Raw genomic sequence first — 16,824 nt, 5'->3', positions numbered from 1 at the left:
AGGATGGAATGGAACGTCACTATTGACAGGACAGGATGGAATGGAACGTCACTATTGACAGGAAAGGATGGAATGGAACGTCACTATTGACAGGACAGGAGGAAGGACAGAAAGGATGGAAACGTACTATTGACAGGAAAGGATGGAATGGAACGTCACTATTGACAGGAAGGATGGAATGGAACGTCACTATTGACAGGACAGGATGGAATGGAACGTCACTATTGACAGGACAGGATGGAATGGAACGTCACTATTGACAGGAAAGGATGGAATGGAACGTCACTATTGACAGGACAGGATGGAATGGAACGTCACTATTGACAGGACAGGATGGAATGGAACGTCACTATTGACAGGACAGGATGGAATGGAACGTCACTATTGACAGGACAGGATGGAATGGAACGTCACTATTGACAGGACAGGATGGAATGGAACGTCACTATTGACAGGAAAGGATGGAATGGAACGTCACTATTGACAGGACAGGATGGAATGGTACAGGACGGTATGGGACAGGATGGAATGGAACGTCACTATTAACAGGACAGGATGGAATGGAACGTCACTATTAACAGGACAGGATGGAATGGAACGTCACTATTGACAGGACAGGATGGAATGGAACGTCACTATTGACAGGACAGGATGGAATGGTACAGGACGGTATGGGACAGGATGGAATGGAACGTCACTATTAACAGGACAGGATGGAATGGAACGTCACTATTGACAGGAAAGGATGGAATGGAACGTCACTATTAACAGGACAGGATGGAATGGAACGTCACTATTGACAGGACAGGATGGAATGGAACGTCACTATTGACAGGACAGGATGGAATGGAACGTCACTATTGACAGGACAGGATGGAATGGAACGTCACTATTGACAGGACAGGATGGAATGGTACAGGACGGTATGGGACAGGATGGAATGGAACGTCACTATTAACAGGACAGGATGGAATGGAACGTCACTATTGACAGGACAGGATGGAATGGAACGTCACTATTGACAGGACAGGATGGAATGGAACGTCAGTATTGACAGGACAGGATGGAATGGAACGTCACTATTGACAGGAAAGGATGGAATGGAACGTCACTATTGACAGGACAGGATGGAATGGAACGTCACTATTGACAGGACAGGATGGAATGGAACGTCACTATTGACAGGACAGGATGGAATGGAACGTCACTATTGACAGGACAGGATGGAATGGAACGTCACTATTGACAGGACAGGATGGAATGGAACGTCACTATTAACAGGACAGGATGGAATGGAACGTCACTATTAACAGGACAGGATGGAATGGTACAGGATTGAATGGGACAGGATGGAATGGAACGTCACTATTGACAGGACAGGATGGAATGGTACAGGATTGAATGGGACAGGATTGACAGGACAGGGTGGAATGGAGTGGGATGGAATCAACCGAATGGGACTGAATTGAATGGAACAGGATGGAATGAGACAGGATGGAATGGGACAGGATGGAATGAGACAGGATGGAATGGGACAGGATGGAATGAGACAGGATGGAATGGGACAGGATTATATGGGACAGGATTGACAGGACAGGGTGGAATGGGATGGAATGGAATGGCATGAGATAGAATGGGATAGAATGGGATGGGATAGAATGGGATGGGATAGAATGGGATGGGATGGAATGGCATGAGATAGAATGGGATAGAATGGGATGGGATAGAATGGGATGGGATAGAATGGGATGGGATGGGATGGAATGGAATGAGACGGGAATGGAATGGGACAGGATTGACAGGACAGGACATCTACTTACAGTCAGTTACCTGATACAGTGTAATGTACTATGACAATTATAATTACCCCATAAGCCTGCTAGTTACATCTGATTACTGTCAATTACCTAACACAGTGTAATGTACTATGACAATTATAATTACCCCATAAACCTGCTAGTTACATCTGATTACTGTCAGTTACCTGATACAGTGTAATGTACTATGACAATTACAATTACCCCATAAGCCTGCTAGTTACATCTGATTACTCTCAGTTACCTGATACAGTGTAATGTACTATGACAATTATAATTACCCCATAAGCCTGCTAGTTACATCTGATTACTGTCAGTTACCTAACACAGTGTAATGTACTATGACAATTATAATTACTCCATAAACCTGCTAGTTACATCTGATTACTGTCAGTTACCTGATACAGTGTAATGTACTATGACAATTACAATTACCCCATAAACCTGCTAGTTACATCTGATTACTGTCAGTTACCTGATACAGTGTAATGTACTATGACAATCATAATTACCCCATAAGCCTGCTAGTTACATCTGATTACTGTCAGTTACCTAACACAGTGTAATGTACTATGACAATTACAATTACCCCATAAGCCTGCTAGTTACATCTGATTACAGTCAGTTACCTGATACAGTGTAATGTACTATGACAATTATAATTACCCCATAAGCCTGCTAGTTACATCTGATTACTGTCAATTACCTAACACAGTGTAATGTACTATGACAATTACAATTACCCCATAAACCTGCTAGTTACATCTGATTACAGTCAGTTACCTAACACAGTGTAATGTACTATGACAATTACAATTACCCCATAAACCTGCTAGTTACATCTATTTACAGTCAGTTACCTGATACAGTGTAATGTACTATGACAATTACAATTACCCCATAAACCTGCTAGTTACATCTATTTACAGTCAGTTACTTGATACAGTTTAATGTAGTATGACAATTACAATTACCCCATAGACCTGCTAGTTACATCTGATTACTGTCGGTTATTTGAGGAAATGTCCCAATATATACATGTAATTACATTGATTGCCTGCTATATGTAGGTAAGATAGTCTTCTTCGTGTGTTGTAGAATAGGTAACACTACAACCTGATTAAAATTAGACTTGTAATTCCGCTCAACAGCCATGCTATACGATATGCTCCAATACATGTATTGTCTGGTATTGTATCATATTGTAGAACATCCGATAGTGTAGAGGAATTCTAATCTAGTTAGAATGGGAAACACTATAAATGGTGTTTTATCTGCTGTCAGTACAAGTAAGCTACCTATATAGTTTCATATAAACTTTTTATTTCCAAACCTTTTTTACCATGTAGTTACCTTGGTAACTGGATGACGCGGCTGGACACTGACCAGTTTCCATTCATGAAGAATCTCCTCCAATCTCGCCACAAACCTAAAATTGATTGTAGATAAAAACAAGTTATTACTGTCAATTAGTAATTATATGAAAACACTGCACTCTCTGTGTGTCTACATGATATAGATCAAAGCTTCCAGATGAAACACTCTTACTTGAATGATATTTCAAAATAAATTTATAATAACAGAATCAGTATGTTAAGTTGTTAAAACACAGATTACAGCATGTTCACATATCAAGAATTGGTACGCTGCTGAAAACTGGTTTGAATTGGTATACCAATCCAGCCCTACAAATATAGGCTAATTCTACTAGGGTTGGATACTGTTAATAATGAAACAGTACGATACCATAAACCATATCAACAAAACAATACTGGTATTTGAACGGTACCGAAACTGATACTTTTAAAGAAATACACTGGTTGTATAACATACTATATAGATGTTTCATTTGCTTTAACATTGTTATTATACAGGGTGTCCATGTTACACTTTTAAAGTTTAATAATTTGTTTAATATAAAACATAAAGATTTCCTTTATAAAAACAGCTTAACAAAATATATATGTAATCTTAGCCATGATTTTATTAAAAGACACATTTTAGCAAAATGTTGCCAAAATAACGTTATCCTTGATATTTAACCAAATCAAGATCACTGGCAAGATTTATTCTTATTTTCTAATGCCATATTGATGAATTGGACAACGTTTTCTGCTCTGTCTGTTCCCCTTTTATACTTTCTAAAATGGCGGAAAATCAACGGAAAGGAAGTGGGGTCTGGGTCTCCTAGTTGCATTCATCATACGGTTGTAAATAATGCTATTGGTAAAGCATCTATTTGACATTGAGCGTAAACAGAACATGGAAGTAACACACAATCGCAGATAACTAGCTATATAGTCTCTACGTTTCACATACAGTGGACCGGACCCGCAATAATCAGGACGCCGATAGTCCGGAAAACTCACAATCCGGATAGTAATGTCAGGGAACGGATTTCCGTAACATTATTTATATTCACTAGTACGGAAATTTGGATTCCGAATCCGGAACTCCATTTTGGGAATGGAATATAATTTTCGTTAATAAATTCCTGCAATAATCCGGACAATTTATTGTCGCCACGTGCCAAAAAATCCAAGGCCAACTACAGTATGTGTAAAATACACACTACCAAATGACACTAGTGTGTGTTGTCATAACGACGGCTGCCAGGTCATAGCCATGGGCGTTTACCTGAACACCTTTCACACGTACATGCAGTCATGTAACGGATCATTGGTTTTCTATAGGAGATCAAACTTCAGTGTTGTAATTGAGATACGCAATATATTTTTAGCCACACGCTTTTAAAATGCAGTTTGAGCTTGAGTACGGGTACGTATGCTGTAGATACCTTACTGGTTTCGCATGCAGAATATATCGCTCTGAGTTTCGGATACAACAAAGTGAGATAATACTCACAAAATCAATAAGTATTTTAAATGTATGTGAATCTATTCAAATTTATCGTCTATGGTATAGGATATAAAGGCTAAGGCACATGCCATTTACACGTGTGTCAGACATTGTGCACGAATTATATATATAGTTAGACGTGAATGGGCGCATACATGGTTGTTTATAATACACGTCTGTAAGTCAGAAAGCAAAGACTTGTGGAAATGGTCAATAAAAACACCATTAATTACAATTTTAAATTTTTACAAAATTACAATTATATTACTTCTTAAAATGCTCACAACTATTTGTTATCGTAGTTTTTTTATGCCAAGAAAGTAGATGATATTGATCCTTGGTTAGGCATTTTGAAACATAATATGCTGTATGACAGATCAAGAGTAAGATACGTAGCTATATCACTGTATGGTAACGGGATCCGGCCCCGGTTGTTTGGTATCTACTTCCGGAAATATCGCACCCAAACAAATGAGAGGGGTACGTGCTAAATCGCTTTAAAAACTCAATATTATTTCATTTGTTTATTGAAAACTATCAAAAATTTGAAAACAATGAAAGCTTAACATTTTAATATGTCCAACCATTGTATGTGAAAATGAGAATAAAGTCTCTCAGTTTGTATTCAAACATGTAACCTGGATGGTATTTCCATGCAAAACTGAGAAAAATGCATGAGAATATGAACATATCTCAAGATATCAGATGCATTTCTTTAAGGTAAGATGTTGAATGAAGAATTAGGATAGAACAAAAACTATCTATCACTTCAAATTTATCATAAACACATCCTGTGTGCCATAGTCGATGATGTTTAGTGAGCATGTTATGATTATAGTGTACGTGTTTGGTACGTACAAAATTCCGGTTTGGTATTCATTAGTATACGGTTTGGTATTACAACCTAGTTTAAAATTTAAATCACAAATAAAAACATGGGATAACTTAAGGACAGTATTATCATTTCACGCAGTCAAATTAACATATTAAGTAATATAATTAAGCATATACAACAAGAGCCGATACATAATTACCATCATAGAAAACAATTAAATTTATATACATGTAAGTTTGTGATCCTGTGTTTGGTAGCTGTTATATATATACATTATGTAGCTTCGTCATATAAAAGTATATATCGGGGAAAGCCGAAAAAAAACACCACACGCTATAACAAGTATGCAACAATTAATTATTAAGCATTGTTAATACAAATCAAGTCTTAGACACTTTTATACTTCCATACTCGTGCTTAATGTTTACTCAAGATATTGTTTTGGTTACTTTGTTATTTTATTCACCCCCAGGGGAGGAGACACATTATCTTTGTGTTCTATTTACAGTTACGCATTTTATCACATATAAAATCAATATTGATGTCCTTATATTTTTAAACCAATCTATTAACATCATAATCTCTCCCTTGATGTTATCTACATTGTACAGGGCGAAACGAACGATGCTTATAATTATTCAAGTGTTCATTATTATGAAACAGCTTATATCCAATTCTCCATAATTTACTGGCCGTGGTGTCATTTCAGTTGTTCGACTGCCCTACATCTATCTAAACAGCATTCCTATTGAAAAGAACAAGAACGTATATGAAATACTTAGAAAGACGTATCATCAGGAATCCCTCAAGGATCCGTGCCGGGCCCACTACTGTCCGTAATATTCGTGAACGATCTACCAGAAATTAATATTTATCTGCTGATAATGCTAAAATATTCAAAATTATAAAATTATAAAGTGTTTCGTACGAAAGTAGTCTGGTCAAATAAAAAAAAAGATTTCTTTTCTGCGTCCTTTTTTGCTTGTTCGTTACTATGATCGTTTGTTCGTTCCTTCAGTAAATTGGATTTTAAATTATTATCCCCTGCGAAAGGCGTTTTCTGTGTATATATCAGACAAGTGCCCTAGTTGTGCCTTTTGCTTTTTCAACCCTTCCAAATTACTGTTTATTTTTGTCACCAGCTGTTTTTTTTCAGTTTTACAATACACGCATTAATAACTTTTACTTTGAGCTTTATATCTGGGTTTTCTGATACCAACTGTGAAGTGCGGGGATTATGCCACGATTTATTTGCGGCTCCCTGTTTGTGATTCAAAAATAACTAGGTTGTTATACCAAACTGTACACTAATGGATATATATCAAACCAGAATTTTGTGCGTACCAACCACGTACACTCTAGTCATAACATGCTCACTAAACATCATCGATTATGGCAAAAGGGATGTATTTACGATAAATTTGAAGTGGTAGATAGTTTTTGTTCTATCCTAATTCTTCATTCAACATCTCATCATAAAGAAATGCATCCGATATCTTGAGATATGATCATATTTTCACGCATTTTTCTCAGTTTTGCACGGAAACACCATCCAGGTTACATGTTTGAATACAAATAAAGAGGATTTATTCTTATTTTCACATATAATTGTTGGATATATTAAAATTTTAAGCTTTCACTGTTCTAATTTTTGACAGGTTTCAATAAACAAATGAAATACTATCGAGTTTTTAAAGCGATTTAGCACGTAACCCTCTCGTTTGTTTAGGTACAATTTTTCCGGAAGTAGATACCAAACAACCGGGGCTGGATCCCGTTACCATACAGTGTATATGCATACATAGTACACAATTAACGATGGCTTACGGTTTTGTATTTTGTAAAAGAAATACGTTTCTTTAATATTCTTAAGGTAATGATATAAAAAACACCTATAAAACATTACAAACGAAGTATTTATTATAATCACGTATATTACATAAAAGCCTATCATCGATAAGGTAAAGGGGAGTAACTCGTACGTGACAATTTAATTGACTAAGAACACGGAATTCGGCAGTCCGGAAAACTCGTAATCCATACGGTTTAATTAGGCTGTGAACGAAGGTGTCCGGATCATCGAGGGTCCACTGTATATATATATATACAACGTATAGAATTATAAAACAGAATTTAAAGACTTTTAAAAGTCATGCTCTTGACACAGTGCCTGTCTTCTTAAATTCATTTTGTCACTTTTACATGTGGATTTTTTTTTTTTAAATAATGTTTTTTTTTTCAAATACCGATAATTATAACAGTATCAGTAGTTTTAAAACGGCTATGTACCAGCTGTATCTTTTAAAACGAGTAACAATACTCTATCAGTATCGAGTAATGGTACCCAGTCCTAAACTCCTCTGATAACTAAATTTTCATCTTTGTTTGATAAAAAATATGGCAACGCATTCATTTACACATGCAATCTGATTAAAATACATATGTACAGATCCTTATAACCATTCTGTTAAATAGAGGATCCGGATCTGAGAACATCCCATAAAGGGTCACGTTCGGATGACCTTTTTACCACGTGTACTACAGATCACATCTATTTTCTACACATTGCTATGTCAATAAATAATGCCATTTCGTCACAGTATACATATGCATTCAACTTTGTTGTGCTCTTTGGGCGAGATGACTACTTTCACGAAAATAATATGGATAGCTTTTTCAAACTATTTCGTCCCCAGTCAAGATTCTGGCAGTGCCAATTTGATTGGCGATTTCAAAAAGGTCATCTGGACATGACCCCTAATGGGATGTTGTCAGATCCTCTTATCCAACGTAGTGATGATAAGGATCTGTATTTAAATCAGATTGATACACATGTACATTCCCTTTTTTGTTTACAAACCTTTCCCATTCTGAAGCTGTTGTGAAATCTGTGATTTCAAACACATCCGCATCCTGAAATAAATTCAAAATATAACCTTATAGAGTCAATTTAGGCAAAGAACAATGAAATTTCAATTTACATGAAAAAAAAACCTAATGAGTAGTCAAAGGCAAGCTTCCACAGTAATAGGATATTTATTAATTATAATACATAAATGTATCTATTTATAATCAAATTTATGATCTGTCATTTTGCCTGCCATGTTGTTGGAATTCCACCTAGTTATATTATTATAAATAATTTGTTCATCTGTCGATATGATTAGTTGGTCAAAATTATTCGTATATAAATTGGTTACAATATTTGCTGTTGTTGATGTCTTCATTGTAAAGGGTGGCAATGGGAATCATCACATTTAGAAAATTACAATAATCAATTTTTATTTGTTTTCACATTAAATCCAACTCTCTGGTTGGCAGATTCTTTTTCTTCATATACTATGAAGAAAAACTCTGACAATGGCGCGAAAATCCGACGTAATCAAGCCGTCATAATAGAGACGTCGACGTTGTGTATTGATTTAGAAAAAATAATCCGTTGGAAAATCAAAAGAATCGTACATTTACACATACTTTATGTTATCAAGTAGTCTGAAAAATTAATTAACTATTAACTACTTCGAAGTTATGAAATAAATTTTGTTCGCAAACTTTTGTGAGAATCCGCTACGCAATATGAATAATCACATTTAGAAAATTGCATTATAATCAAAGTACTGAAAGTACTGAGAGCTTAAGGTAAGTGAAGAAAGTTAATTTGCAGGTATTCAGACGAGTAGACATAAAAACAAGTATTAGCTTCCCAAAAAGCTAAGAAGGCTATACCATACAGTATTGTTTATCAGGAAGCAATTATAGGAAAGCTTGACGAATTGTTCTTTTCACAGTTAGCTGCCATAGTTCTTATGACAATTCCTTCTTGAAGAATGATAATTCAAATGCTTTCACATTCAATGTAAAAGATTATCAACTTCATGATATTCATGAAGGGGCCACTAGGCTACCTTTCAGAACAAAAAAATAAAAGGCTTTTTATAATAATTTTAACATAATAAATTTAAGTTTTGCCATGTGGCACAGAAATGGTCAACTAACACATTGTAATTTTGACGATGCCAGGAACATAATACAACCTGCATTATGAAACTTAACGTTTTATTTATTTCAATAAAGTTGTTCAGAAGGTGAAGTGGGCTTTTTCTTTATGCTAACAAGTTTTCCGTCAAATATACACTATACTGATATACATTGTTATGACCCAGAATACCAGAAATGAGAAACAAGTAGCTAAATTCAAAACACAATTTAATTATATATACAATATTATACAGAGATGGTTTACTATATCTAAAGTAATTGGTGGTGGTACAAGAGTAATACGATGATTTAAAATGTTACTTATCTGTATGCGAATGTCCTGGTATAATCCTTGATCCTTCCAGGTTTCAAATTAACAATAATCACAAATCCACGAGGAAAATGAATGTCCACAGATGATTTGTTAAGTTCCAGGCAATATGTATAATTCCACACAAAGTGTTGTAATAATACACAGATAAAGTCACAATAGCTCTCTCAATATAATCTTATATGGCGCTGTACAATTCTTGATATGTCTAATTACAGGTCTCATTACAGTTCTGATTAGCCTTGGGCAGCTGGAGTATATATAGCTAAACCCTAATTCAAGAATATTGGAGAACCTTCTACTTCTAGAAATATCTAACTAAAAACAGTAAACAAATAAACACACAGAACTTTCTGGAAATAGATCAATCTAGATCCCTACTTATAATCAACATGTTTACAAACAAGTATGTTTATACATGATATTATTCTAGAAAGTTCTATAACCTAAATTAATGATATGAACTTTATAGGATGTATCAATAATAAAGCTATAGGAGTAATCTCCCTTATCTAATAACTACATGTATCTAGTGTCATACATAACACACCCCTCCTTAAAGAAAAGAAAGTTTTCTTGAAAAGGAAACTTTCTTGACATATTAAGTCATATTTAAATCCTTGATAAAGCATCAGCTAGAATATTGTCTTTCCCTTTGATATGTTTGATGTCAAGATTGTCCTCTTGCAAAGTCAAACTCCACATGAGAATTCTTCGGTTTTTGTTTTTCATTTTCCCAATGAAAGTCAAAGGGTTATGGTCGGTGAATACCAACACAGGCACAACTGTAGTGCAGAGATATACATCAAATTGGTTCAATGCCAAAATCAACGCTAAACATTCTTTCTCAATGGTGGAATAATTTTTCTGGTGTATGTCAAACTTTTTCGAGAAATAACAAATTGGATGGTCAATTTGTTCAGAACATTCTTGCATCAAAACAGCACCAACACCTACATCGCTGGCGTCAACAAACAGTTTAAACTGTTTATTAAAATCTGGAGCAGTCAGAACTGGTGAGTTTGGCTTTCAATTTCTCAAAGGCAGACTTACATTCGTCTGACCAGACAAATTTGACATTTTTCTTTAACAAAGCAGTAAGTGGAGCTGCTATAACAGAGAAATTTTGACAAAATTTTCTGTAGTATCCAGCCATACCAAGAAATCCTATCAGCTCTCTCTTGCCTCCAGGAGTTGGAAAATCTATAATTGATTCTACTTTGGCCTGAACAGGTTTAACCTGCCCCTGTCCTACAACATGGCCTAAAAATTCAACAGTTGCATGACAAAATTCACATTTCAATAAGTTTACAGTCAATTTCATGGTAGTGAGTCTCTCGAAGAATTCACGAATCCCGCATAGATGGTCTTCCCACGTGTCGTGGTATAGTTGATGACGTCATCAATGTATCCATCACAGCCTTCCAGGTCTGATATCACGCTGTTAAGAAGCTGTTGAAATGTTGCTGGGGCATTCTTCATACCAAACGCCAAACGGCATAACCTTGTACTGGTACAAACCTTGTGAGGTTACAAATGCCGACACTTCTTTAGCTCTTTCTGTTAATGGCACCTGCCAATATCCTTTCAACAGGTCAAACTTGCTTTCATATTTGGCTTTGCCAACTTTGTCAATACACGAGTCAATCCTTGGAATTGGATAAGAGTCTGTTTTACTGACAGAGTTTACTTTTCTGAAGTCAGTACAGAATCGATATGTCTTGTCTGGCTTTGGCACCAGAACACATGAAGAGCTCCATTCACTTTTGCTTGGTTCAATAATATTGTCCAACATATATTGAATTTCTTTCATTAAGTGTTCTTCTTTCAAAGGATTGACACGGTAAGGGTGTTGCTTGACAGGTGGCGCATCGCCCACATCCACGTCGTGATAGATAGCATCTGTTTTGCCTGGTGTATCCGGAAACAAATGTTTAAACTCAAGTATCAAATCTTTCAGTTCATTGCGTTCCTTTTCTGATAGATGACACAGTTTCTTGTCCAAGTTCGCGAGCACATCTGAGTTCCGTAACTTAACACCACAGTCTAAACCTACATCTTGTACATCACCATCTAAGTCTAATTTACAAATATCAGCTGTACTTTCACTTTGTGATGGTACAGAGGCCAAAGTAGCAATAGGTTGAGAGGTCTTGCTCTCTTCTCTATCTACATATTTCTTAAGCATATTAACATGACATAATTGAGTTTGCTTGCGCCTCCCTGGAGTTTGTACAATGTAGTTAACACCATCGACCTTTTTCTCAACAACATAAGGTCCAAAATATCTAGCTTGCAAAGGCTGACTCGGTATTGGTAATAGAGCCAAAATTTTGTCACCTGGATCAAAACTTCTTGTACGGGCATCTTTATATATAATTATCATACTATGTTTTCACTTTGGTTTGAGTAACGGCCAAATTTCTTTTGCCAATTCACATGCCCTTGTCAACCTTTGCTTAAAATTAGACACATACTCTAAAAGCTTCACTTTAGAATCTTCGTCCAAAATTTTGTCTTTCAAAATTTTCAAAGGACCACGTACAGTGTGTCCAAACACAAGTTCAAAGGGACTGAAGCCAAGAGATTCTTGTACAGATTCTCTAACGCCAAACAACAACATGTGTACCTTCCTCCCAATCTCTTTTGTTTTAAAAACAATAAGATCTCATCATATTCTTCAATGTCTGATGAAAACGTTCTAAAGCACCCTGAGACTCTGGATGATAAGCACTAGACTTATACTGCTTGATCTGGAGCTGGTACATGACTTGTTGAAAAATACCAGACATGAAATTCGAACCTTGGTCCGATTGGACAGCTTTTGGAAGACCAACCAATGTAAAGAATTAAACCAAAGCCTTGACTATGTTAGGGGCCTTAATATTCCTGAGTGGAATGGCTTCAGGGAAGCGTGTGGAAGCACACATAATAGTTAAAAGATACTCATTCCCAGACTTAGTTTTGGGTAGAGGACCTACACAGTCTATAATGACTCTACTAAATGGTTCCTCAAATGCTGGAATGGGGTGCAGAGGTGCCACAGGGATTTCCAGTCTTCTTCGGGAGACACATCAGGGGGGCGCCACTTGCGCATCAACACACCTGACTTACGGAAGTAACAAACTGGGACTTTCTCAGCCTCTTCCTCACTCAAATCACGATTACACAATAAGGAGATTTCAGGATCTTTTTCCAGTTCTACTATAAGCTCCTCTCTAGACAAAGATGATTTACTCGTCATATCAGCCAAAGAAGTACCTTTGTTAGGAACAACTATATCACTATCAAAGTCTACGGGATTGCTCAAAAGATCACACTTACCCCCGACATCCTCTAAATCATGAGCCAAGAAAGTGTCACCTAACTCTGGACTATAATGATCCTCAACTACTGCTTGAATTTTCTGCTTCTCTAGTTCTAACATCTGATCTCTCTCGATCTCTTTTTCTTTTAATATTTTCTTTCAATTTCTTTTTCTCTTAACTCCTTTTCTATTTCTCTTTCTCTCATTTCTTTCTCTATTTGTTTCATTTCCTTTTTTGTCTAATTCCATTTGTCTTAGTTTCATTTCATGTTCAAGTTCCATTTGTCTAATGTGAATTTCTGAACTGACTGTTTCCTCTATACTATCTAATGCATTTGCCATTGTCAACAAAATATCTTATAATTACATTCCGAATTTCAGATTTCCTCAAATTAGTTTTGATAGCTAGGCCTAAGTGTTTACTCAATAACAGTAAATCCTTCTTATTAACTTGCAAAAGAACATCCAGGGATGGCGCTTTAACAAACTGTTCTACCTGCATAGAAGTCATGTCTATCTAGCTGTTGGTTTCAAATGTAAACTCCAAATTTGTACACAAATTTTGAAAATTTCTTAATTAATTTTTCAAAGTTAGATTTCACAAATAAAATATTGATCCCGGACGAGCCCCCAATTCTGTTATGACGCAGAAGAACAGAAATGAGAAACCAGCAGCTAAATTCAAAACACAATTTAATTATATATCCAATATTATACAGAGATGGTTTACTATATCTAAAGTAATTGGTGGTGGTACAAGAGTAATACGATGATTTAAAATGTTACTTATCTGTATGCGAATGTCCTGGTATAATCCTTGATCCTTCCAGGTTTCAAATTAACAATAATCACAAATCCACGAGGAAAATGAATGTCCACAGATGATTTGTAAAGTTCCAGGCAATATATATAATTTCACACGAAGTGTTGTAATAATACACAGATAAAGTCACAATAGCTCTCTCAATATAATCTTATATGGCGCTGTACAATTCTTGATATGTCTAATTACAGGTCTCATTACAGTTCTGATTAGCCTTGGGCAGCTGGAGTATATATAGCTAAACCCTAATTCAAGAATATTGGAGAACCTTCTACTTCTAGAAATATCTAACTAAAAACAGTAAACAAATAAACACACAGAACTTTCTGGAAATAGATCAATCTAGATCCCTACTTATAATCAACATGTTTACAAATAAGTATGTTTATACATGATATTATTCTAGAAAGTTCTATAACCTAAATTAATGATATGAACTTTATAGGATGTATCAATAATAAAGCTATAGGAGTTATCTCCCTTATCTAATAACTACATGTATTTAGTGTCATACATAACAACATTTACATGTACTTGGACAAGTTGGTGAAATACATAGTATACCATAAAAACAAGCATAACGTTTCGGTTAAAACTGTACTTTACTTTAGCACATACAGTTCCACAAAAATCCCCCAAGTAAAGCCTAACTTTGTTTCAGCATCTCCCATGTACGGACAGTTTTTACAAGTAGGTCATAATCATCTAGCGTACAATACTAGTTAGGCTATATATAGATGCTCCACTCGCTCCCGACAATGTTTCTATTCAGTATGTGTAGCGACACCTTGTGTGATTTCTGAAAATAATGTCCGACAACCAGAAAAAACATTCAGACTTCTCTGGGTTCATCTAAAGATAATTTGTTTGCAATATTTTCCCCACTGGTACCCCTTACACACATGAAATCTTCAACAACAATTAACCAATCAACACACGTAAATCGTTTTGGCCAGCCAATCAAAGTGAACAGACTTTTTTAACCATGTGAAATCCCAACAACATGCCAGGCAAAGCAACCGATTATAATAGCTACCATCCCAGGATGGATCAATAATGAAAATCACTGGAACCTACAACTTAAAATATGTGTTCCTATCCAAATAATCTCCCCAGAGAGAAGTAAAAGTGTAATTAACATTACTTGATTATTGATCTTGAGGACAAGGTCATGGAGACATACAGCTAAAAGCTATTTGCTAGAAAATAACAACAAGGGAAACAAGCTAACTTTACCTTAAGACTCAATTAAAGAATGAAGTAAAATCTGACACATGTATATCCCTATATGGTGTATGATAACAGATAATGATATTGCTTTTCACAAGTTTCATGGCTATTATCTTAAATGTTGTTTACAGATAGCATTGATAAGGAACTATATGCAATATCTTAAATTTACATGTAAAACTTTCTGGATGAACTCAGTGGTATAGATCAACTTCAAAAGGAAAGGCAGATACTAAAAGAGTTATCAAAAGAGAAATTAAATGCAAGTAATAACAAAAGGATCATGGGTCGTAATGATCATCTGACTATTGGCACAATACAATATTAAAAAAAATAGTAATGGAAATAATTAAGGCAATAAAAAGAACTCTTTAATTTGATTATTTGACCTTGAATGAAGGTCAATGTCATTCAGTTGAACAAACTTGGTTGCCCTTCATCCCAGCATGTCACAGACCCAAAATCAGGTCTCTAGGCCTCTTAGTTATTCACAACAAGTTGTTTTAAATATTGATGCCTATTTCACTCCTGTGACCTAAAATGGCAGTCATGGTCATTGAACCTTGTAGCCCTGCATCCTTGCTAGTCACAGGCCCTTGAATATCAGTTCTCTGGGTCTCGTAGTTATTCGCAAGATGTTATAAAAAGCTTTTAGGACTATTTGACCCCTGTGACCTTAAATGGACCCCTGTGACCTTAAATGGCGGCCAAGGTCATTCATTTGAATAACCTGGTAGCCCTTCATTCCAGCATGTCACAAGCCCAATGTCAGTTCTCTAGGCCTCTTAGTTATTCCAAAAAAGTTTTTTAATGTTATAGTTTTTGACCCTTGTGACATTGAACGGCAGTCAAGGTAATTCATTTGAACAAACTTGGAAGCCTTTTATCCCCGCATATCTTTAAAGCTTTTTAACCATTTTGACCCCTAGCTGTGACCTTGTATGTAAATCAAGGTAAATCATTTGAACAAACACGGTAGCCCTTCTTCCTAGTATGCTGCAGACCAAATATCAGTACCCTGGGCCTTTCTGATATTGAGAAGAAGTCGTTTGAGTGAAAAATTTATGCACGACGACGGTAGGTGCATGATGACTATAGGTGTGCTGTGTATCGCAAGGTATCTGATGATGCAATACATATCATGATACAGAGTTCACGATACCATATGTATCACGGTATTTTGATAGACACTTCATATGTTGTGGTGTTGTTGTAAATGTGTTGTTAGGTTTGTTGTTTTTCCGGAAAATTTCATTTTTTGCTTACACTCACTACAATAGACGTGAGTTTTATAGACAGAAACTTGAAATAAGACCAGCAAACCAGCAAATGGACTTATAGGTCTCAGGCGCTGACACAAGTTTAGTGTTTTGCTTTTCGTGTGATTCCACAATTTTGTTACTAACAAACCTTCGGCTGACATTGACCAAGGGAGATAATCCAATGTTCAATTTTTATTTTTAGGTATCGCGATACAAATAAATTGTACACAATGCATTGATGCACCACCAAGGGATTAATACATTGATGCATCCATGTGAATCGTTAAATCTCTACTATAGGTCATCCTTACCCTTCAGGTCAGATGATCTAACTAAAAACTAAGGGTTAATTGTCCTATAAAGAATTGGTTGCTGCATCAAA

At 35.8% G+C, this 16,824-nt stretch overlaps 1 protein-coding gene across 1 annotated transcript in view; it reads right to left on the bottom strand.

The window, feature by feature from the left end:
- LOC138310812 (rab3 GTPase-activating protein catalytic subunit-like) overlaps positions 1-16,824 on the bottom strand; it is a 100,564-nt gene that overhangs the window by 78,771 nt on the left and 4,969 nt on the right. The window contains 2 exon segments of the mRNA XM_069252137.1: positions 3,171-3,246; positions 8,372-8,424. Coding sequence (XP_069108238.1) covers positions 3,171-3,246; positions 8,372-8,424 — 129 coding nt within the window.

Source organism: Argopecten irradians, chromosome 16 (genome assembly GCF_041381155.1).
Source record: "Argopecten irradians isolate NY chromosome 16, Ai_NY, whole genome shotgun sequence".
NCBI classification, from domain to species: Eukaryota; Metazoa; Mollusca; class Bivalvia; order Pectinida; family Pectinidae; genus Argopecten; species Argopecten irradians.
This window is presented reverse-complemented; position numbering and strand designations above follow the sequence as displayed.